General features: G+C 44.5%; 1 protein-coding gene across 1 annotated transcript in view; it reads right to left on the bottom strand.

Annotated features, from left to right (window-relative positions):
* DHCR24 (24-dehydrocholesterol reductase) overlaps window positions 1-12,136 on the bottom strand; it is a 37,986-nt gene extending 25,850 nt beyond the window's left edge. Inside the window, exons 1-2 of the mRNA XM_050803158.1 lie at window positions 11,760-12,136; window positions 8,473-8,628 (exon numbers count right to left, since the gene is read on the bottom strand). Coding sequence (XP_050659115.1) covers window positions 8,473-8,628; window positions 11,760-11,993 — 390 coding nt within the window. The 5' untranslated portion in view covers window positions 11,994-12,136. The remainder of the gene's footprint in view (window positions 1-8,472; window positions 8,629-11,759) is intronic.
* Between the last annotated feature and the right edge of the window lie 12,098 nt (window positions 12,137-24,234).

The following is a 24,234-nucleotide window of genomic DNA, read 5'->3' on the forward strand; positions in this document are numbered from 1 at the left end:
GGGTCAAAAGGAGGCTGCCAGGCCCAAGGGGAGCTCCTACACACAGAAGGTGTCATCTCAAACCTCTCAAACCTTCGCAAATACTCACTGCAGGGATTCCTATACAGTCTTTACAGGCTCTTTCTAGAACATTGTCTTTAATTACAGGGAATGTGATTTCTGGCTCTCGGTTAGCTAGTGTTTAACCTTGCTCTTCAAGTATCTTTATACTAAATATTTGATTTATCCTTTTCTAAATTGCAGGAGAAATACTCATTCACTTAGAAGATACAGCAAAAGTGAAAAAGAAAACAAAAATCACCCATCCTGGCCGGGCGTGGTGGCTCATATCTGTAATCCCAGCCCTTTGGGAGGCCAAGGCGGGTGGATCATCTGAGGTCAGGAGTTTGAGACCAGCCTGGCCCACTTGGTGAAACCGTTTCTATTAAAAATACAAAAATTAGGCGTGGTAGCGGGTGCCTGTAGTCCCAGCTACTTGGGAGGCTGATGCAGGAGAATCGCTTGAACCCTGGAGGTGGAGGTTGCAGTGAGCCGAGATCTTGCCACTGCACTGCAGCCTGGGTGACAGAGGGAGACTCCGTCTCAAAAAAAAAAAAAAAAAAAATCACCCATCCTAGTTCTTCAGAGTTACTAATATTAATAACAGAGTGTATTTACTTTTTTTTTTCCCCACACATACTATATTGGTACTGTGAACCCCAAATATCAGAGACAGGTCTCAGTTAATTTAGAAAGTTTATTTTGCCAAGGTTGAGGATGTGCGCCCATGACACAGCCTCCGTAAGTCCTGACAACATGTCTCCAAGGAGGCTGGGGCACAGTTTGATCTTATACATTTTAGGGAGACAGGAGACACCAATCAATATATGTAAGAAGTATATTGGTTCTGTCCAGGAAGGCGGGGACAACTTGAAGCAGGGAGAGGGCTTGCGGTCACACGTAGGTAGCAGACAAATGGCCGCATTCTTTTCAGTTTCGGATAAGCCTTTCCAATGGAGCTAATCAGAATGTGCATCTTATCTCAGTGAGCAGAGGGAAGACTTTGAATAGAATGCAAAGCAGGTTTGTCCTGAGCAGTTCCCAGCTTGACTTTTCCCTTATTTTAGTAATTTGGGGGCGCCAAGATTTTCCTTTCACACTATTTTGTATGTTTTAACACAACACACACAAACAAAAAGCATATCTCATTTTCTGTCTTGCCTTTTTAAAATGTAACACTATACTATGTCCATCATCTGTTATCATTACACATTCTTGGAACACGTGATTTTTTAATGTATACATCCTCTGGACTTCTACTTCTAGCCGAAGTGGAACAACAGGAACCAGATTTACCCTGCTGCCTGAAAAAAAAACCTGACAAAATATATGAAATAAGAGTTTTCAATGTAGTGGACATAAACAATGAAAGTGAGTGATCCCTCAGACAGAGGAAACAAACAAGGCGAGCTCTGAGGCGGGAGGATTGCTTGAGGCCAGGGGTACGAGACCAGCCAGGACAACACTGCGAGACCTAACAATAAAAAATAAAAAATAAAAAATTATTTTAAAAAACGGTGAGCTCTAGGGATGGCCCATCTAACTGCCTGGAGTTAGGCAGTGCAGGGAGAGAAACCCAGGTGGAGCCCAGTGGACTTTCTAAGAGTTAAAAAGATGGAGGTGAGGCTGGGCATGGTGGCTCATGCCTGTAATCCCAGCACTTCGGGAGACCGAGGTGGGTGGATCACCTGAGGTCAGGAGTTCAAGACCAGCCGGACAACATGGCAAAAACCTGCCTCTGCTAAAAATACAAAAAATTAGTTGGGCATGGTGGCAGGCATCTGTAATCCCAGCTACTCAGGAGGCTGAGGCAAGAAAATCACTTGAACCCACGGAGGTTGCAGTGAGCCAAGACTGCACCACTGCACTCCAACCTGGATGACAGAGCGAGACTCTGTCTCAAAAAAAAAAAAAAAAAGATGGAGATGAGAGTTTCAGAAGACCAAGGTGAATAGAGCGTGCAGGATACAGTACCAGAGAGGAGAGAGTTGCACAGAGAAAAAACTGAAGAAATGGAAAAGGCATCCTTGGGAATTCAACTGAGTACTAATCGGTAAATACACGTGAGGCTGTTACCTGAGGCTGAAGCCAGGTAAAAAACTGCCAGAAAAGACAACAGGTAATAGACTAGGTGTGGTGGCTCATGCCTATAATCCCAGCACTTTGGAAGGCCAAGGCGGATGGATCGCCTGAGGTTAGTCAGGAGTTTGAGACCAGCCTGGCCAACATGATGAAACCCCACCTCTACTAAAAAAAATACAAAAAATGCCGGGCGCGGTGGCTCAAGCCTGTAATCCCAGCACTTTGGGAGGCCGAGACGGGCGGATCACAAGGTCAGGAGATCGAGACCATCCTGGCTAACACGGCGAAACCCCGTCTCTACTAAAAACACAAAAAATTAGCCGGGCGAGGTGGCGGCGCCTGTGGTCCCAGCTACTCGGGAGGCTGAGGCAGGAGAATGGCGGGAACCCGGGAGGCGGAGCTTGCAGTGAGCTGAGATCTGGCCACTGCACTCCAGCCTGGGCGACAGAGCGAGACTCCGTCTCAAAAAAAAAAAAAAAAAAAAAAAAAATACAAAAAATTAGTTGGGCATGGTGGTGGGCGCCTGTAATCCCAGTTACTCAGGAAGCTGAGGCAGGAGAATCACTTGAACCTGGGAGGCGGAGGTTGCAGTGAGCCGAGATTGCACCACTGCACTCTAGCCTAGGCACCAAGAGTGAAACTCCGTCTCAAAAAAAAAAAAACAAAAAAAAGATAACAGGTAATAGTACCAGGGGATCAGACAGGGCAGGAGATAGTGTCTGTTCCCACAAGCCAGACTGGTAACCTGATGATTCACAGGGCACTGTGTAGAGTACTCAAAATAATCTTGCCTCATAATTAACTCGAGATTAAATACTGCCCTGGCCCCATCTAAAAAATCAAGACCCAGTGGGATCAAACTATTTCCAAGTAACATAGCTGCCTCCTAGAGCAAAACTCAAAATTTATCGGAATATAAAAACACCCAGCTCCCCAAAAGGTAAAATGTCGAGTATCACAATGTCAGAATCCAACAGAATTTTACCAGGCATACAAAGAGGGAGGAAAATTCAACCCACAATGAGAAAAATCAATCAAGACAACAGACCCAGAACTGACACAGATATTAGAACTAGCGAACAGGAACATCAAAACATTTGTAATAACTATATTCTCTATATTCAAAAATTTAAGTAGAGACATTAAGAATATATTAAAAAGATCCAGCCAGGTGCAGTGCCTCACACCTGTAATCCCAGCACTTTGGGAGGCCAAGGCAGGCAGATCACCTGAGGTCAGGAGTTCGAAATCAGCCTGGCGAATACGGCGAAACCCCGTCTGTACTAAAAATACAAAAAAATTAGCCAGGCACGGTGGTGCGCACTTGTAATCCCAGCTACTCTGGAGGCTGTGACAGGAGAATCACTGGAACCCAGGAGGTGGAGGTTGCAGTGAGCCGAAATCACGCCACTGTACCCAGTCCAACCTGGAGGACAGAGCAAGACTCCGTCTCAAAAAAAAAAAAAAAAAATCCAAATCAAACTTCTGGAAATGAAAACCACAGTGTCTGAAATGAAAGATACAATGGATGGCACTAACAGGAAATTAGAAATCGCAGAAGAAAAGATTAGTTAACTTAAATACACAGCAACAGAAATCATCCAAAATGAAAGAGAGGAAAAATTTTTTAAATGAACAGTGCCTCAGTGACCTGAGCTGTAGAAGAACTTGAAATGGCCTAATATATAGGCCTAGCAGTCTCTAAACTAGATGAGAAAAAGGAGGAGACAGAAAAATAGATGAAGAAATAATGGTCCCCAAATTTCCTGATTTGATGAAAAATCATGACAAATTCCAAACAAGAATCACGAAAAAAACTATACCAAAGCACGATAGTAAAATTGCTCAAAACTAGTGATAAAAAATCAACATACTTCTAAATAATCCATGGGTCAAAGCAGACATCAAAAGCGAAATCAGAAAGTATTTTGAACTGAAATAAAAAGAAAAGAAAACATAGAAATTTGTGAGCTGCCTCTAAAACAGTGCTTAGGGGAAAATTTATAGCACTAAACATTTATATTAGAATAAAAAAGGTCTAAGTCAATGACTTAAACTTTAAACTTAAAAAACTAGAAAAAGAGTAAAATTAAACCCAGTGTAAGAAAAGAAAGGAAATAATAAAGACCAAAGCAGAAATCAATGAAATTGAAAATGAAACACACACACACAAAGGGAAAAATCAATGATATCAAAGCTAGTTTTTGAGAAGATCAATAAAATTCAATAGCCTTTAGCCAGACTGTTCAGGAAGAAAAGAGAACAGAAACAAAATACCAATACCAAGAATGAAAGACTTGACATATTGCTACAGATGTCTACAGGAAGTATTGCGAACAACTTTATGTCAATAAATTATACAACTTAGTGAAATGGACAAATACCTTTGAGACATAAACTACCAAAGCTAACCCAAGAAGAAATAAATAAACTGAAGAGCCCAATATCTATTAAAGAAATTGAATTTGTGCTTAAAAACTTGCTCACAAAGAAACCTCCAGGTCCAGAGAGCTTCACTTTAAGGTTTCTATAAAACTTCTAGAAGAAAATATCGAAGAAAGACTTTCTGACATTGGATAGGCAAAGATTTCCAAATAAGACATCAAAAACACAAAGTAGGCCAGGCACGGTAGCTCACACCTGTAATCCCAGCACTTTGGGAAGACAAGGTAGGTGGATCATTTGAGGCCAGGAGTTCGAAACCAGCCTGACCAATGTGGTGAGACCCCCCCTCTATTAAAAATACAAAAATTAGCCAGGTGTGGTGGTGCGCATCTGTAATCCCAGCTACTTGGGAGGCTGAGGCACAATAATTGCTTTAAGCCAGGAGGTGGAGGTTGCCAAGAGCTAAGATAGTACCACTGCACTCCAGCTGGGGCCACAGAGCAAAACTCTGTCTCAAAAAAAAATATAAACAAACAAACAAACAAACAAAACCCCCACAATGCATAAAAGAAGAAATTAACAAATTGGGAAAAATTAAAACTTCTGATTTGGCCAGGCGTGGTGGATCACACCTGTAATCCTAGCACTTTGGGAGGTCAAGGCAGGCATATCACCTGAGGTCAGGAGTTCGAGACCAGCCTGGCCAACATGGTGAAACCCTGTCTCTACTACTAAAACTACAAAAAATTAGCTGGGCGTGGTGGCACATGCCTGTAATCCCAGCTACCCAGGAGGCTGAGGCAGGAGAATTACTGGAACCTGGAAGCCGGAGGCTGCAGTGAACCGAGATCGTGCCACTGCACTCCAGCCAGGGCGATGGAGCGAAACTCTGTCTCAAAAAGAAAAAATAAATATAGGCCGGGCGCGGTGGCTCAAGCCTGTAATCCCAGTACTTTGGGAGGCCGAGGCGGGTGGATCACGAAGTCAGGAGATCGGGACCATCCTGGCTAACATGGTGAAACCCCGTCTCCACTAAAAATACAAAAAACTAGCCGGGCGTGGTGGCGGGCGCCTGTAGTCCCAGCTACTCGGAGGCTGAGGCAGTAGAATGGCGTAAACCCGGGAGGCGGAGCTTGCAGTGAGCCGAGATCGGGCCACTGCACTCCAGCCTGGGTGACACAGCGAGACTCCGTCTCAAAAAAAAAAAAAAAAAAAAAAAAGCCGGGCGCGGTGGCTCAAGCCTGTAATCCCAGCACTTTGGGAGGCCGAGACGGGCGGATCACGAGGTCAGGAGATCGAGACCATCCTGGCTAACACAATGAAACCCCGTCTCCACTAAAAATACAAAAAAATTAGCCGGGCGTGGTGGCGGCGCCTGTAGTCCCAGCTACTCGGGAGGCTGAGGCAGGAGAATGGCGGGAACCCGGGAGGCGGAGCTTGCAGTGAGCCGAGATCGCACCACTGCACTCCAGCCTGGGCGACAGAGCGAGACTCCGCCTCAAAAAAAAAAAAAAAATAAATAAATAAATAAATAAATAAAGCTTCTGGGTTTTAAAAAGATAAGCCGTAGACTGCAAGAAAATACCTGCAAATCATGAATCTAATAAAGAGTGTTGTTTCAGGGTCTAATATCCAGCATCGATAAGGAACTTAAACTTACAAGAACAAAACATCCCCATTAAAAAGTGAACAAAGGACATGAACAGACACTTTTCAAAAGACAAGCATGTGGCCAAGAAGCATATGAAAAAAACCTCAACATTACTGATAATTAAAGAAATGCAAATCAAAACCATAATGAAATACCATCTCACACAGTCAGAATAGCTATTATTAAAAAGTCAAAAAATAACAGACGCTGGAGAAGTTGCAGAGAAAAAGCAACATTTATACACTGTTGGTGGGCGTGTAAATTAGTTCAACCATGTGGAAGACAGTGTGGTGATTCCTTAAAGACCAAAAAACCGAAGTAGCATTCAACCCAGCAATCTCATTACTGAGTATATACCCAAAGGAATATAAACCATTCTATCATAAAGACACATGCATATGTATGTTTACTGCAGCACAATTCACAATAGCAAAGACATGGAATCAACTTAAATGCCCATCAGTGGTAGACTGGATAAAGAAAATGTGGTACGTATACCATGGAATACTATGCAGCCATGCTCCTTTGCAAGAACATGGATGGAGCTGGAAGCCATTATCCTTAGCAAACTAACGCAGGAACAGGAAACCAAATACCGCATGTTCTCACTTATAAGTGGGAGCTAAATGATGAGAACACATGGACACATACAGGGGAACAACAGACACTGAGGCCTATCAGAGGGTGGAGGGAGGGAGAAGGGAGAGGATCAGGAAAAATAACTAATAGGTACTAGGCTTAGTACCTGGGTGATGAAATAATCTGTACAACAAACCCCAGGACACACGTTTACCTATATAACAAAGCTGCACAGGTACCACTGAACTTAAAAGTTAAAAAAAAAAAAAAAAAGTTTCCTGAATATATAAGAAAACAACCTGATTTTTTAAAAATTGGCAACAGCTTTGATCAGGCCTCACTGAAGAAGATACACAAATAGCAAACACACACATGAAAAGATCATTAGTCACTAGGGAAATGTGCAATGAAAATCTACTACACATCTATCAGAATGGTTAAAATTAAGACTAACCATACCAAGTTTATTACAGTGTGGAACAAGAACGACACTCACACTGCTGGTGGAAATGTAAAATGCTACAATCACTTTGGAAAAAAAATTTGGCAGTTCCTTAAAAAGTTAAATGTACACCCACCACATGATTTAGCCATTCCACTCCTAGATATTTGCCCAAGAGAAAGGAAAGCATATGCCCATACAAAGACTGTTCACAAATGTTCCAATTTAGTTGTAATTGCCCCAAACTGGAGCCAACCAACATGTCCATCAGTAGGTGAATGGATAAACCAACTACGATACGTCCACACAATATGTGTGGGAATATGACTCAGCAGTGAAAGAGAATGTACTATTGACACACGCTTCAACATGGATGAATCTCCAAATAAAGATATTCAGTGAAAGAAGCTAGACAAACAAAAAGCACCATATGATTCCATTTATATAAACTCTAGAATCAAACTAATTTATAGTGGCAGAAAGGTCATTGTTTGCCTAAGGCTGTGGGGGGCGGGTCGGGGAAGAGGTAGGGCTAGGGGCTAGAGGAAGGGATTACCAAGGAGCATGAGGAAATTTTGGGGTGTGATGGGTATGTCTGTTGTCTTGATTGTGGTAATAGTGTCACCACACTTTAAATCCATCAATAAAGCTGTTAAAAAAATGGCATAGAGAGATTAAGTAACTTGGCCAAGGTCTCACAATAATAACAAAATGCCATCAAGTAGACATACCATATTTAATGACTCCCCTATTATTGGATATTGTGTTGCTGTCAATTAGAAATAATACTGTGATATAATTGCTCTGTGTTGGGTATCTTTAATTATATTGAAGTCTATTTCCTTTTTTCCTTAAGCCAGGTTTCGAGAAGTAAAATTACTAGATGGGCCAAAGAGTATGTACATTTCAAAGGCTATTAACCAAGAGGGTCTCCAGGAAGCTTGTAACTAGACCCACGCCTCTCAGTCACTTCTGTAGCCCATTTTTTACTACCACACTTCCTTATCAGGAAGGGGTAAGTAGATTCCTTTTTGCCTCTCATTTTTGCTCATGAATTCCCCAGTCCTGACTTCCTGTGGAAACACAAAGGGTTCCCCGGAGCTATTATGACCCATCACTCCCCTGGTGGCTGTGAGGCTTAAGGACAGCAATGGCAGGGAGTATCTTCTATGACTGTGGGCATTGGTCCTGTCCACTCTGGGATGCCCTTGGCTACAATCATTTCCCTATGAGTCATTTGCACCAGGGGCAGAGCCCCACCTGCTCCCAGAGCCCGGAAAAGTGCTACTCTCACCTGTTTCTTGGTGTCCACTTCCAGAATGTCCATCAGGTTGATCATGATGTTTTTGTGCGTCTTCTTGTACTTCCCGACACGTAGTGAGACAGTGAGCCAGCCAGGGCGCCCCGTGCACATGAAGGTCTTGCTGCCCTGCTCCTTCCATTCCCGCACCTGCAACCACAGGACAGAGGGTGAGCTGGCCCCACCGGGGATCCCCCGAGCAGCCTGCAGCCCTGCTTTCATCGAGAGGGAGCTGGGAATGATGCCTCCATCAGGCACTGGAGAAACAGAACGATGAAAAGACCAGCTGGCCCTACCCTCTGGCCCCTCCCTGGCCAGCAGGGCTAACAGAAAAGCCAACATATTGCTACAGCATAAGGCAGAATGATGAAAGAGCTAGAATAGAGGATCAAAGTGTTCTGAAAACATTAACTCTAGCTGGGAAGTTCAGAAAAGGTTTTGTAATGGTAATAATAGCAAGTATAAAAATGATGACCATTTACTGGGTATTCCCAACACACTAGGCATCTCCTTGCACACTGTCTTGTGTAATTCCTACAACAGTCCCAGGAAGTTAGGATGACATCCTTTTTTTGAGGATGAGGAAACTCAAAAGCAAAAGAACTTGTCCAAAGTCACACAATTGGTAAATGGCAGAGCTGAGATTCATAGCCAGGACTGTTTGACTTCAGGACAGGAAGGATAGATGGGGCTGTGGTAACAGTTCACAGGGTAATAGCTAACATGTATGGAGGCTTATCACATGCCAAGGCCTGTTTAAACATTTGTATATGTTAACTCATGCATCACTTTGAGGGGGAGAGGAGGAGCAGGGAAGGACCACCAAGCCAATGGAAGGAAGAGGTTTTACAAAACCTCTAAGGTAAGTGACCAGAGCACAAAACACAGAACAAATGGCCCATGGATGACAAGCCCACCAGAAACGCAGGATGAAGTATTTCTTTTCTGCCAAGATAGACAAGTGCAGGTAGGTGGATATTTGTCGTTTTGACCTGTGACCATCCATTTCCTCTTCATCCACTTCAAAAATCCCCATCTTCCTTTGGTCCAAGTGAGATTGATTCTACTCCCCTGCCCCAGGAGGTGGGTATGTGACTGAGGTCTGATTCTATCCTTCTGGCCAAAGAGACAGGTTAAGGGATGGGTCTATGACCCAAGTCAAGCCAATGAGACCAGTTCCAGGACAGCCACTCTCTCTTTACTGGGGTTGCTAAGCTGGTTGGATATGAGCCAGAAACTGTTGGGGCCTCTGCAAGGAGAGAGGCTCCAGAGAATGAAGTCAACCTAGAAAAGCAGGGCCAACAGATGGCAGAGGGATGGACAGATGGAGATGGGGGACAGAGGATCCTGGATCCAGCCATGCCTGATCCAGTTGTACTCCCAGACTTTTCAGGACCTGAGCCAATAAAATCCCTTTTTGCTCAAGTCAGTTTGAATTGAGTTTCTTTCACTTGCAACCAAAAGTCTGGTCAAATACTGGTCAGGTCTCCTGGAGAAGGCTGCATTGGAGCTGGCCAGGCAAACAGCTCAACATGGGGAAGGACTATCCTTTGATCAGAGGCCAGGGAGCCAGTAGGTGGCAGGTATTAAGGAAGAGATTCCTGTGATTTGGGGGAAAAGGGATGATAGGTGGGATTCCATGACCAACCAGGTTTTGTCCCTGCCTGAATCTGCAGCCATGGAGTTTGATACAAGCCCAGAGATGGGAGGGAGTGATTAGGGGTGCTGCATTTAAGCTGGAGGCCAAAGAGAGAGCCCAGAAAAAAGGGCAACTGGGTCAGACAGCTATTACAAGCCAGGTGTGAGGCAACTAAACCAGACCTACAAGGGGGAAGGGAAAGCCTGGGAAAGAAGAAATGTCAGAGTTCAGGCTCTGAAATCAAGCTAACCCAGGTTCCAGCCCCATTTACTGAGTACTCTTCCTGAGCACATGGCTCACACTCTGAAACTCAATTTTCCCTGTTTGCAAAATAGGCACAAGATCTACCAGGGTTGCTGTGAGGATGGCAATGGCACATGGCAGGTCTGGGGTAGAGGCTAGTCCAGCTGGGCCCCTGTCTTTCTGCTCACAGTGAATCTTGTGGCTTAGCTGAGATTAATAAGCACTCGCTAGGCTGTATTGAGCCAGGTCCTACGGGCCACAGGCGAGTCACATAAGTCCCTGATTTCTAGGAGCTCACAGTCTGACAGGGGAGACAAGCAGGTAAATGGAGAATTTGAACTCGAGAAAACAGTTAGGAAGCAGGGTGCAGGTGGGGAGGGAGGACAGGCAGAGGCTCTGGAGCCATGACTGTGACCAGCAAAATCCAGAGCTACAGGGCAAAGTACTTCCAGACACTGGGTTCTCCCACCAGGCCCCAGGTCTTATGCCTCATGGGAACGTCTCTCCGCATCCATCTTCACGCTCTTGCCTACAGCACCCAGCGCGGAGCAAGCAGAATATGGAGGCTGCTACACCTACGGAAGGGTGTCAGCAGGAAACAGAAGCTCTGCAACCTGATGCCAGCAAGAGAGGAGCATAAGGAGAAGCAGAGGGAGTCAAGAAACTGCCCAGGTCCCTGGATGCAGAAGAGGCTCCACTATGAGCCACAGCAGGTCACAGGCTCCGTGGGTGCCTGAGGAACTGAGAGATGGACCGACTGCCTTTGTCAAGGAGTGAGACTTCCGTCACCAGAGGCTGTGCGGCTCTTCCCTCCCACTTCTTGGCTGGGTTCTACCTTCTTGCTTTAGTCTTCTATCCTAAACCCAATCAAAAGCGTCTTGCTGCTACAAAATAAAGTCCAAACTCGGCCTTGGCATCAAGGCCTCTCTCCAGCCTAGCACCAAACGGACTTTCCGACGTTCTCCCGCTTGCGCCCTGCACTTTTAGGCTTCCCAGCCTTTGCTCACACCAGTCCCTCCACCTACACACCTTCCCCCAATCATTTCCCATACTTCCCAATCTCTAGACCCAGCTCCACCTCCCGGAAGCCCTTCCTTCTCTGAAATGTTTGGGCCAGGTGAGAGTTACCTGAGTGCTGCGCACCTCCCCCTCTTTCCCTTCTTCATCTCCCTCCAGGTACCCGCATATGCCCTGCATACAGTGGGCACTTTGCCTGTTCTGCTCCCCCGACCCCATCACATTTTTGTTTCGTTCCAACCCCTCTCCAACGCCAGCTCCCCACCCCCCCGGGAAGTCCAGGCCGCCCCCGCACCGCAGCTCCTGTCACCACCTCGTGTCCCGCTATCCCCGCGCACGCCGCCCCCAGCCCTGAGTCCCGGCCGCACCCGGCGCCGCTCACCTGCTTCTGGATGTCCCGCACGCGCTGCTCGTGCAGGCGCGGCGCGCTGCTGAGCTTGAACACCACCCAGGCGCGCACGTAGTAGTAGATATCGAAGATGAGCGACAGCGGCAGGAGGAAGAGGCACACGAACACCCAGCGCTGGTGGATGAGCACGAACTCCAGCCCCTTCACGCGCACCCACAGCAGGAATAGCAGCGCGCACACGGCCAGCGACACGGCGGGCTCCATCATGCGGCGCCGCGCGGGGAGGGCTGCGGGCTCGCGCCTCCTGTCACTGCCTTCAGCTCCGCGCCTGGCTCGCTCTGCGCCCGCCGCCTGCCGCCAGGGGAGCCCGGGATCGCCCGCCGCCTCGCGATTGGCTCGGGTCGCCGAGGTCCGGTGGGCCGAGACCCGGGCGGCGACCAATGGCGAGCCGCGCCGGGGATCGGACCAGGAACCCGCAGCTTTCATTGGCTGCAGGAGTCGGGCAGCTCCACCCTTTTCTCCCCGCCGCCGCGCGAGGCGGGGGTGGCAGGGACTGGGTGCCGGTGGGGTCCGCAGCGGATACCGGGGGCGGGCGTCTGGCGCTCAGGGCCTCCGGCCCTCGGGGCTGCAGGGCCGCCTCCTCCAAACGCGCCTTAAGCGGTTTTGCAGTGGCTTTCCGCCCGAGGGCTGGGAGGCGCCCCGGCCCTGAGTCAGTCACCCTTTGGCCGGGCAGGCGGTTCCCGGGCTCGGAGGATGGAAACTTGGCGATAACCTCAGCAGGTCGTCGTGCCACTCGGTGTGCGCAAGGCCTCCAGAGGCATCTTTTCATTTTTAGGGGTCGCTTTCAACGAATTCATTTGAGCTACACAGCAGTCCTGGGCGGTGGGGAGTGGTGAGCTCCATTGTATACACTTGGAAGCAGCCCAGAAAGGTGAAGACCTGTTCGTGAACTCCAGAGGCCATTGGAAGCGTGGAAGGCTATGGCTGGCACTCTTCCTCCTTTTCCTGTTGACTGAGGCAGATGGGAGGCCCGGAGGAGAAAGAATGAAGGAAGGCATTTCAGCCCGAGTAAACTCTCCAGACCCTCTCTGTGCCAGGCAGTGTTGCAAGCTTCGGGTAGGGTGGTGAGCAAAGCAGATGGCCCTGCCCTCACTCAGCAACCAGTGTAGGGGAGCTGCCACAGTTACCAGCAAAAGCTGAAATCCAGCGCCGTTTGCATTTCATATGGAATTTTAGGAAGTTTTCGAGACGTTTTAGTTTAGAAGCTAAACATGACATACCAAGCTCTTCTCTGTCTGGCCTTACATACCTATCCAGTTCCCTCTCCATTCATCTCTGCCCTGACATGCACTCTTAGAAGGCCCCCTGGGCCTCAGCATTCCTCATTTTTGCCCTGCTGGTCAAGCTAGTACCTCTGAATGCCCTTTCCCATCCCCTTCTCGGAGTTCACGTCACACATTCCGAAGCCAGCTCAGGGCCACCTCTAAAACATTTATAGCACTCCCCTCCCCAACCAGGTGCTCATTAAATAGTGTGCATCCCTGTCACCGTTCTTTCATATTATTTTATAATTGTCTCTTTGTGTATCTCTCACCCCCACAGACTGAGCCTTAGGGCAAACAATGGCTTGTTCACTTTTGTCCTTCCAGCTTCCAGCACAGTGCTTTGTGCACAGTAAACACTCCAGCGTCTGTTGACCAATGAATGAATGAAGATCGTAGGCTCAAATATTCAAGTTATCAAAGTGCAAAGAATGAGAGGTTGTTTGCACTGGACTTCAAAAATAAATAGCCTGAACCTGTACTGTCTTACACAACAGCTATGAGCTACTGGTATATGGCTAGTCCAAGCTGAAATGCCCTTTAAGAGTAAAACACACACTGGATTTCAAAGATTTAGTACACAGAAAAAATGCAAAATAGTTCATTAGTAATTTTTATGTTAATGACGTGTTGAAATAACATTTTGATATACTGGGTTAAGTAAAATGTAGTATTAGAATTAATTTCACCTGTTTTATTCACTTTTTTAAGGTGTCTACTAGAAAATGTAAAATTACAGATTTGTCTTGTATTACATCTCTAGAAGCTCCAACCAACAGGGGGACCCTGAAGTATGAAGAGGAAAGCCGATGTGAAAAATGCCTCTCCCTGGTTCTGTCTGACTCTGTTAGAGAGGGCTTTGCTTTAGAAACTTAACTGTTCTGATTATTTTGGGGGCATGAGGTAATCTGGAAAGTAAAGTTCAACCTAAAAATTAACTGAAGTGTTGAGTGTTGTGTAGGAGAAACAGTGGAAATTACTGGTTAATCAGAATAGTTTTATACTTGGGTAGAGAAGGATGGAGTCCCAGAAAGTAGATAAGACTGATCTTTAGGAAACAATTCCCAAAAAAGGAAACGAATAAAGTACTCAGGTTGGGTGTAGTGGTTCATGCCTGTAATCTCAGCACTTTGAGAGGCCAAGAGGGGCAGACTGCTTGAGCCCAGGAGTTCAAGGCCAGCCTGGGCAACATAGCAAGACCCTGTCTCTCCAAAAAAAAAAAAAAAAAAAAAAAAAGAAGAAGAAGAAAGAAAAAGAAGAAGAAGAAAAAAAAAAAGGCTAGGCATGGTGGCATGCACTTGTAGTCTCAGCTACTCAGGAGGTTGAGGTGGGGGGATCACTTGAGCCTGGGAGGTCAAGGCTGCAGTGAGCCATGATCACGCCACTACATACCAGTGTTAGCAACAGGCTATCTCAACAACAACAGTAAAAAAGTGAACAAGCACTCAGAACAATTGTTTGTTCAGTGTGCATGCTTCTCATTCTCTCTTCCTGCTTACCCTCCTCATATTTCTGATTCTTCTTTTCTCGAATCTCCACAAACTCTAATCCTTTGGGTTGCTTTTATCCAGGTAAGGAAAACAGTCACTTGAGTTGAGCCAATTAATTAATTTTTTAAGTTACCATATAGTAAAACTGCTTAATACATAAGCAATAACTGTACAATAACTGCTTTGTACAGCTGATGAATGTTAGCGTGATGAGGAGTACTACCACAACGAGGATACAGTATAGTTCCACCATCCAAAAAGCTCCCTCTGCTGCCCCTTTGTAGTGATACTCTCCCCCACCTCCTAGCCCCTGGCAATCATTGTCATTGTCCTGTTCTGTCACTAAAGTTTTGTTTTTTTCCAGAAGGTCATATGAATGGAATCATATGATATATAACCTTGGACCCACTAATTTTTGCTGGAGTCAAAGCAGCTCTCTTTGTCAGGAAATCTACTCATATTATACATCACTTACAGAGTCGATGGAGCATGCAAACAGTCAGAATGCTTAGGAATAGGATGTTCTGGGCAACAACTTTTCAGGTTAACTAGGTAAACCCCTTTTATAGTTTGACCACGTAGCAATCTTTCTACGTTGTGAGTCTCTACTTCGTTCTTGATAAATAGAGCCTAAAGAACACAGGTTTTGTTTTTTTTTTCTTCAATTAAAGAGCACGATAAACACCAGAGTCCTAACAAATTGCATTTTCTTATATTTGTACAGGGCAGCTACTGAGATCATTTGATCTTTACAACCAGTCTGAGGAGTGGCAATGCAAGGAATTATTAGTATGTGTTATTTTTAATAAATGGGGACATTTAGACTCAGGTTAAGTGACTTACCTGATCAATGTCTTATTCTGGTGAATAGAGAATTCTGATGCAGTTGGTCTGCAAACCACACTTCACACAATAATCAAGGGAGCAGATTCAAATGATGGAAAGATCCAGAAAATAGGAGCCATTCATGTGGTTCTGTTCCATAGATATGAAGTAGAAGTTTTAGAATAGGGTTTGTTGAAGTGTGGTTTGCAGACCAACTGTATCAGAATGCTTGCTAAAATGCAGTCCTAGACTCTACCATATCCCACTGAAGCTAAATCTCCAGAGGTGGGGCCAGAAATCTACTTTGTAAGAAGGCTTCTACGTTATACTTATTCAGGCTAAAATTTAGGAGATTGGACTGAGTACTAATCCTGGAACTTCTTTAAGAATATTACCTTTGGGCCGAGCGCGGTGGCTCAAGCCTGTAATCCCAGCACTTTGGGAGGCTGAGACGGATGGGTCACGAGGTCAGGAGATTGAGACCATCCTGGCTAACACGGTGAAACCCCGTCTCTACTAAAAAATATAAAAAACTAGCCGGGCGAGGTGGCGGGCGCATGTAGTCCCAGCTGCTCCGGAGGCTGAGGCAGGAGAATGGCGTGAACCCAGGAGGCGGAGCTTGCAGTGAGCTGAGATCCGGCCACTGCACTCCAGCCTGGGTGACAGAGCGAGACTCCGTCTCAAAAAAAAAAAAAAAAAAAAAAAAAAGAATATTACCTTTGTTTGACTGGGCACGGTGGCTCACGCCTGTAATCCTAGCACTTTGGGAGGCCGAGGAGGGCGGATCACGAGGTCAGGAAATCGAGACCATCCTGGCTAACACGGTGAAACCTCATCTCTTCTAAAAATACAAAAACTTAGCTGGGCGTGGTGGCAGATGCCTGTAGTCTCAGCTACTCAGGAGACTGAGGCAGGAGAATGGTGTAAACCCGGGAGGTGGAGCTTGCAGTGAGCTGAGATCGTGCCACTGCACTCCAGTCTGGGCGACAGAGCAAGACTCCGTCTCAAAAAAAAAAAAATATATTACCTTTGTTTTAAAATAAAGCCCTAACAGGCCAAGGTTGATGGCTCATGCCTGTAATCCCAGCACTTTGGGAGGCCCAGCGGAGGCAGGTCACTTGAGGTCAGGAGTTCGGGACCAGCCTGGCCAACATGGTGAAACCCCATCTCTACTGCAAATACAAAAATTAGCATGGCATGGTGGTGCACATCTATACACCTATAATCCCAGCTACTTGGGAGACTGAAGGAGGAGAATCACTTGAACCTGGGAGGTTGAGGCTGCAGTGAGCTATGAACAGCACAGCTATACTCCAGCCTGGGTGATAGATCCTGTCCAAAACAAAAAAGAAGTCCAAATGCAGGTTGACCAAGAGTTGGTTAATTCATTGGTCCAGTGACAATTCGAAAGACCCAGTTCTTTTTATCTTTTGCCTACTCTGTCTTCTCAGGTTAACTCCCTTGATGATGGCAGAGCAGCCATGTTGCAGGTGCTACATCAGATACAGTAACATCTAGCAAAATAAGGGGTACCAATTTCAGATGGAAATTAACCATTTCTGCAGCACATTCATTCAACGATTTTAAATGTGTGGGAATTGTGCAAAATGCTGGGGACACAGTAGCGAATTAGACACAATTCTTGTCCTGACAGATCATGTGTGGATCTAGGTAATCAACAGATAATTATAAATCAACATAAGTACTATGATAAGTGTACTATGGAAGCACCTGATGATATCTATCTATCAATCTATAGATAGGTAGATAGATAAAGTTATATGCAGCCCCGAAGGTCTTCTGAGAGGAAGTGATGACTAAGCAGAGATACTGTAGGATAAATGGAAGTTAGCCAGGTGAAGTATTGGGTCTAAGGAATAAGCATTCCAGAACAGGGATGCCATGTGCAAAAAGCTCAGAAGCAAGTGAGTAGATGTGATATTTGGGGGAATTGAAAGTTTATCCTGTACAGTACAAACAATAGAGAACTACTGGAAGAGTTTTGAAGAGAGAGTACCACCATCATCACAATATTTAGGACAATTGCTCTGACTGCAGGGAGACAAATCAGTGGTGAGCAGGAGTGAGGCCAGGTAGGATGCCGACAAAAATCCAGGTGAGAAGTGATGAGGTTACAAAGTTAAGGTGGTATCAGTAGAAATGGAAAGTAGATGAATAGTTAGAGACAGATTGAAGGAGAAGGTAGGAAAAAAGAAGAGGAGTCAAAAAGAAGAGGAGTCAAAGATGAGTTCTGGGCATTTAGATTGGATGACAAGGATGTTTACCAGCATGGCAGAGAATGTAGGTTTAGAATCAGTCTTGGGGTTAGAGTGGGAGGTAAGAGGAATTAGAGGTCATCTGGTATGGTGAAAAGAAATGATAACTGAACATCTTCAGGGTGTGCATAGCAAAGCCACAGAGTACGTCTCCTGTATCCTTTCCCTTTGGGTTGCTGATGTCTTCTTCCCAAGATGTCAATGAATCAATCTGACAAATTAGCCCTTACTAAAGCATGGCTATCTTTGAAGCAATAATATTTTCTTGAAAGGAGATTAATAACAGCTATAACATTGTGTTTTATGTAAAAATCATTATATTGCTTCTGTAAACATGGCATATGCTTTTCTAAACAATTCAAACTGTATAGGGAAATACAGGGAAGAAACTAAAAATTGACTCATTCCATCATGCAGATGACTGAAGTTCACATTTTCATGACATTCCTTTTAGACATATCTCTAGACCCATATACACATATGTATAGTATTTAATAAAATAAGAGCAACTCTATAGGAGCTTTACAATTTGTTTTTAAAAAATTTAACAATATACTATAGACATATGGTTTCTTTATATTCCACTGTGTGTATTCAGGTGTATGTGTATAGGTGTGTGCACACCCATATGTGTGTAGCTTAATTTACTCAAAGAGTCTATATTGAAAGACATTAAAGTGTTTTTAAAGTTTCGTTATGATGAGCAAAGTTTCAGTGAATTTTCCTTATTATTCACATTTTCAAACTGTCAACCTAAATAACAACGAGAGACTCTCTAAAAGAAATATATTTGGGAATAAAACATTGTGATGGGAATACATGTGCCATAGTAAGCTATGTGCATTTTCAGGGAGGTAAAGGAAGACAAAGATTTTTAAAGGAAAAAATGAGGAGGATTACACAATTGTTTTGAAATAATTATCCTTGGCTGCAAAGATAAGTAACAAGGGTTATGCCTCACCGAGGGTACACAGGAAGTTGCTGGGCAGATGTCCTTGTAGAATCATTTTTTGTGTAAGCTTGTGATGGCCTTTAGTCCAAGGTTGTGGTTTTCGTAGTCTTTTTTTGTTATCTGGCATACATGATAACCCTCTTTTCATGGCCTTCCCAGCTCTATTTATTAGGGTTTTCTTGACATTAGTGAATCCATTTTGATGCTGACAACTGTTACAAAACTTAGAAAATTTTCTTAAAATAAATTTATATTTTAAAACCTAGGCCAGGCATGATGGCTCACACCTATAATCCCAGCACTTTGGGAGGCTGAGGTAGGAGGATAGCTTGAGCTCATGAGTTTTGAGACCAGCCTGGGCAATATAGCGAGACCCCATCTCTACAAAAAAACAAACAGCACAACCTATTGCAAAATCACTCTCTAAAAATGCTATCCACAGGATATAAAAATAACAATGTCTCCACCTGTTACAATTTTTTTTTTTTTTTTTTTTTTTTTTTTTTTTTGCGATGGAGTCTCGCTCTGTTGCCCACACTGGAGTACAGTGGCACAATCTCAGCTCACTGCAAACTCCACCTCCCGGGTTTACACCATTCTCCTGCCTCAGCCTCCTGAGTAGCTGAGACTACAGGTGCCTGCCACCATGCCCGGCTAATTTTTTTGTATTTTTAGAAGAGATAAGGTTTCACCGTGTTAGCCAGCATGGTCTCGATCTCCTGACCTCGTGATCCGCCCACCTCGGCCTCCCAAAGTGCTGGGATTACAGGCATGAGCCACCGCGCCCGGTCCCCAATGTCTCCACCTTTATATCACCATGATAAATCGACAGATAATTATAAATCGATTATAAAACAATGATCTCTTTGTTGTTTAAATGGTAGGAATTTCAGATACTTAGTTGGTGGCTCCACCTGGCCTTTCAGTATCTCCCATATCACACATAAAAGGAATTTGCTTAAGACCAGCCCACCATGGAGGAAATTCATTCATCAGTCTCCTTTTCCAGACTGCCAAAATGTTTAGTTCTCAGGACTTTCTAGATAAGAAAAACAAGTGAATGTCCCAGACTGACCAGTCATAGTGATCCAAAGGCAGTCAGCAGAAATCAGTGTCATTACCATTTCTATCCTTGGTGCTGTGGCAGCCTAGAGTATTTTCACCCTTTATGATCATTCTCAAGAGCAGTTCTTGCTGTTCCTTTGTGACTACAACCTTCTTTGTGGTCAGGTCAGTGACAAACTTTCTGACCAATGTTCTTGAGTCAACACTCGTTCATTTAAGAAAGCAATCAATAAATCATTGAGTGTCTATTAAACATCTTCAGAGTAGTCATAAAGTTCCTACGTATTAGCTTGTATCCCCTGTTATTTATTAGTTTTAATTTTTTTCTGGGTGGAACTTTATGATATCAGGGGCTTATTTCATACCTTCCAGCTGTCATCATGGATGGAAAGGTGCAGAACATGGCAACTTTTACAACTGGGATGGAGAATGGAGGACAGCATGCTTAGGGACCTGAGGCTATGCTTTACTATAAGCCAGGCATGCTGCCAGATGCTGGACATAAAACAGAAAATGAGATGTTTTTTTTTTTTGAGACAGAGTCTCACTCTGTCGCCAGGCTGGATCTCTGCCTCCCAGTTTCAAGCCATTCTCCTACCTCAGCCTCCTGAGTAGCTGGGATTACAAATGCATGCCACCACATCCAGCTAATTTTTGTATTTTTTTTTTTTAGTAAAGAGTAGGTTTCACCATGTTGGCCAGGATGATCTTAATCTCCTGACCTCGTGATCTGCCCACCTCGGCCTCCCAAAGTGCTGGGATTACAGGCATGAGCCACTGCGCCTGGCCGAAATGAGATGGTCTATGCCAGACCCTCATGGAGCAGGGCTTGTCAACCTCAACATTATTGACATTTTTGGTTAGATATTTATTTGCTGTGGGGATGTCTTAGGTATTGCAGATTGTTTAGTAGTAGCTAGATGCCACTAGCACCCTCCACCAAGTTGTGACAACCAGAAATGCCTCCAGACATTGCCACATGTCCCTGAGGAGGTAAACTCTTCCCTGGTTGAGAACCACTGGTGTAAGGGGAAGACAGACAGAACGAGAAGTCACAAGTGAAATTCTTCTCAAGTTACACAATAGAGAAACATAGACTGGTGAAGCAAGGACTTCATGAAGTCCAGGGCCTGACTGCTCAGAATGTGATCCTTGGACAGGCACTGCAGTCTGGATGACAGAGCGAGACTCCATCTCAAAAAAAAAAAAAAAAAAAGTGAAGGCGCGGTGGCTCACGCCTGTAATCCCAGCACTTTGGGAGGCTGAGGCAGGTGAATCACAAGGTCAGGAAATCGAGACCGTCCTAGCTAACATGGTGAAACCCCGTCTCTACTAAAAAGTACAAAAAATTAACCCGGCGTGGTGGTGGGTGCCTGTAGTCCCAGCTACTTGGGAGGCTGAGGCAGGAGAATGGCATGAACCTGGGAGGTGGAGCTTGCAGTGAGCCGAGATCACACCACTGCACTCCAGGCTGGGAGACAGAGAGAGACTCCATCTCAAAAAAAAAAAAAAAAAAAAAGTGAATTAAATCACAAATATCACAAAATCTAGAAAAATAATGTTATATTTTAATTAACCTGCCAGATACACTTCTCTAATACTTTTCCCTCCTACATTTTGGGGCTACATTCTCTTTTATCATTTCTTCATGTGACGACAATTTTTTGGCATTTTATACAGACAGAATAAAATGATAATCCAGACCTTCTTCCAACATGGTTGATTAAAATTTATTTTTTTATTATTTATGTTTGGAACAGTTTTAGGATATAAATAGCTATTGTTAATACTATGATACAATTTGATTGTTGTAAAATTTGGTAAAGACTCTGTTAAGTTTTTTTTTTTTGAGGTGGAGTCTCACTTTGTTACCCAGGCTGGAGTGCAGTGGCGAGATCTCGGCTCACTGCAACCTCTGCCTCCCGGGTTCAAGTGATTCTCCTGCCTCAGCCTCCTGAGTAGATGGGATTACAGGTGCCTGCCACCATGCCTGGCTAATTTCTGTATTTTTAGTAGAGATGGAGTTTCACTTGTTGGCCAGGCTGGTCTCAAACTCCTGACCTCAGGTGATCTGCCTGCCTTGGCCTCCGATGTGTTGGGATTACAGGCGTGAGCCACCGCACCCAGCTATTAAGTTTCTTTCAATTATGAGCTGTAAGGTTTCAAAGCATTTCAAATTTTCTCATGTGGTGAACAATTTCTGCTTTCTGAATTGAGTATACTCATTAACCAGGGCTTCAGGAGATGATCTATCAAGTGAGTAGGTCTGAAGCTGAAATATCATTAATTTCATCTAAATACTTTTCTGTGTATGCAGTTTCAATGACAGACAATAAACTGAGCTGGGTCTTAAATGACAGACTCAGTCCTTGCCAAAAGGACAGTCATGGACCAATGAGGGGGAAGATATGAAAACAGCTAGCTATAAAGCAGGCAGTAGGAAGCACTAATAAACTTTACGACAAATACAACCTTCACTAAAAATACTGGGCATATCACATACATGTTCATAACGGTTTAAGATAGGCAATAATCCTTTCCATAAATGTTCATCAAGTGACTATTATGTGCCTAGCACTGCTAGGCATGGACTGAGAGGAAAGAGGAGTATATACAGCAGGTCCTCTGTCCCATGGATCTTAATTTAGTAGGTAAGATGTGTATGCAGAAAAAGCAATGCCAATCGCAGTAGTGGTAACAGCTCATATTTATTGAGCATGTGTTATTTGTCAGGCACTGTGATGATTAATTTTAGTGTCAACTTGACTGGGTTAGGGAATACCCAGACTGTCGATAAAGCAGAAGAGAGCTGGCATTTGAATCAGTAGACTGAGCAAGGAAGATCCTCAGTGTCGGTGGGCACCATCCAATTGGTTGAAGTCCCAGATAGAACAAAAAGGCAGAGGAAAGATGATTTTGCTCTCTCTTCTGGAGCTAGGATACCTATATTCTCTTACTCTAGGTCCTCAGAAATTCAGGTTCTTCGGCTTTCAGATTGAGAAACTTGCTGTGGCCGCCTGAGGTCCTTGAGCCTTTGGTTTTGGCCTAAGAGTTACACTATCAGCTCCCCTGGTTCTCAGGTCTTCAGACTTGAACTTGGAATAAGCGAAGCCACTGGCTCCCCTGGTTCTCCATCTTATAGACAGCATACCATGGGACTTCTCAGCCTCCATAATTGCATGAGCCAATTCCCATAATACATCTCCTTTTATCTATCTATCTATCTATCTATCTATCTATCTATCTATCTATCTATCTATCTATCTATCCATCCATCGATCTGTATCTATCTATCTATCTATCTATCCATCCATCGATCTGTATCTGTCTGTCTGTCTATCTATCTATCTATCTATCATCTATCTCTGTCTGTCATCTGTCTATCTATCCATCCATTCATCCATCTATCTATCTGTCATCTATCTCTGTCTGTCATCTGTCTATCTATCCATCCATTCATCCATCTATCTATCCTATTGGTTCTGTTTCTCTAGTGAACCCTAACTAATACAGGCACAGTTCTAAATGCTTTACATTTAAATATAATACAATAATGTGATTAAATACAACAGTAAAAGTAGAATGTGCTAAATATTATACCTCACAAGTGGTCCAATACTGATTAAGTACTTAAAAGGAGGGAAAATCTTCTGACTCAATAATAATAGGTATTGAGTACCTGTTGTGCACCAGGCTTGACACACCCATCATCTCAATATAATCCTTAACACATCTCCACCAAGTGGACATGCCCTCCGTATATCAGTGTTCAGAGAAGTTAGGGAGCTGGTCCAAGGAGAGTAAGTGGTGGAACCAGGTGCTGGACACTGGACTTCTTAGGAAAGATGTCACAAATCAGGCACTGATGGCCAGAATGGGTCTCAGTTTTGTTCAACTTAAATATAGGATACAAGCATGTAGTCCAACAGACCAAAGAAGAGTAAAAGTATTTTAACAAAAATAGCAGCCTCCTGCTCCTCTCTTCCATACCCCAGCCCTGCTTTTTCCTCTTGCATCTGGTTCCATTTGGCAGGACAGCTCCCTGAGAGCAATGACTGTCCCCTAATCTCTGTGTGCCCAGTGCCCAACCCAGGCCAGTGTCCTGAAGTCAACTGGTCCTTAGTTTGATCCTTTTATTTTTATTTTTTTAAAGACAGGATCTTGCACTATTGCCCAAGCTGAAGTGCAGTGGCATGGTCATAGCTTACTTGCAGCCTCAAACTCCTGGGCTCAAGTGATCCTCTCACCTCAGCCTATAGAGTAGCTAGGACTACAGGTGTGCACTACCACACCCGGCTAATTTATTTATTTTTTGTACAGATGGGGTCAGGCTATGTTGCCCCAGTCTGCTCTCAAACTTCTGTCCTTAAGCAATCTTCCCACCTTGGCCTCCCAAAGTGCTGGGATTATAGGCATGAGCCACTGCCCTCGGTACGCAGCTTGATTCTTGAGTAAGAATCATTTCAGTTTCTTCTCACAAAGTCAGAACATTAAAAAAAAAATTAGTGAGTAAGCATAATATACAAAAATATTGGCCGGGCGCGGTGGCTCAAGCCTGTAAACCCAGCACTTTGGGAG

This window comes from Macaca thibetana, chromosome 1 (genome assembly GCF_024542745.1).
Source record: "Macaca thibetana thibetana isolate TM-01 chromosome 1, ASM2454274v1, whole genome shotgun sequence".
Classification (NCBI taxonomy): domain Eukaryota; kingdom Metazoa; phylum Chordata; class Mammalia; order Primates; family Cercopithecidae; genus Macaca; species Macaca thibetana.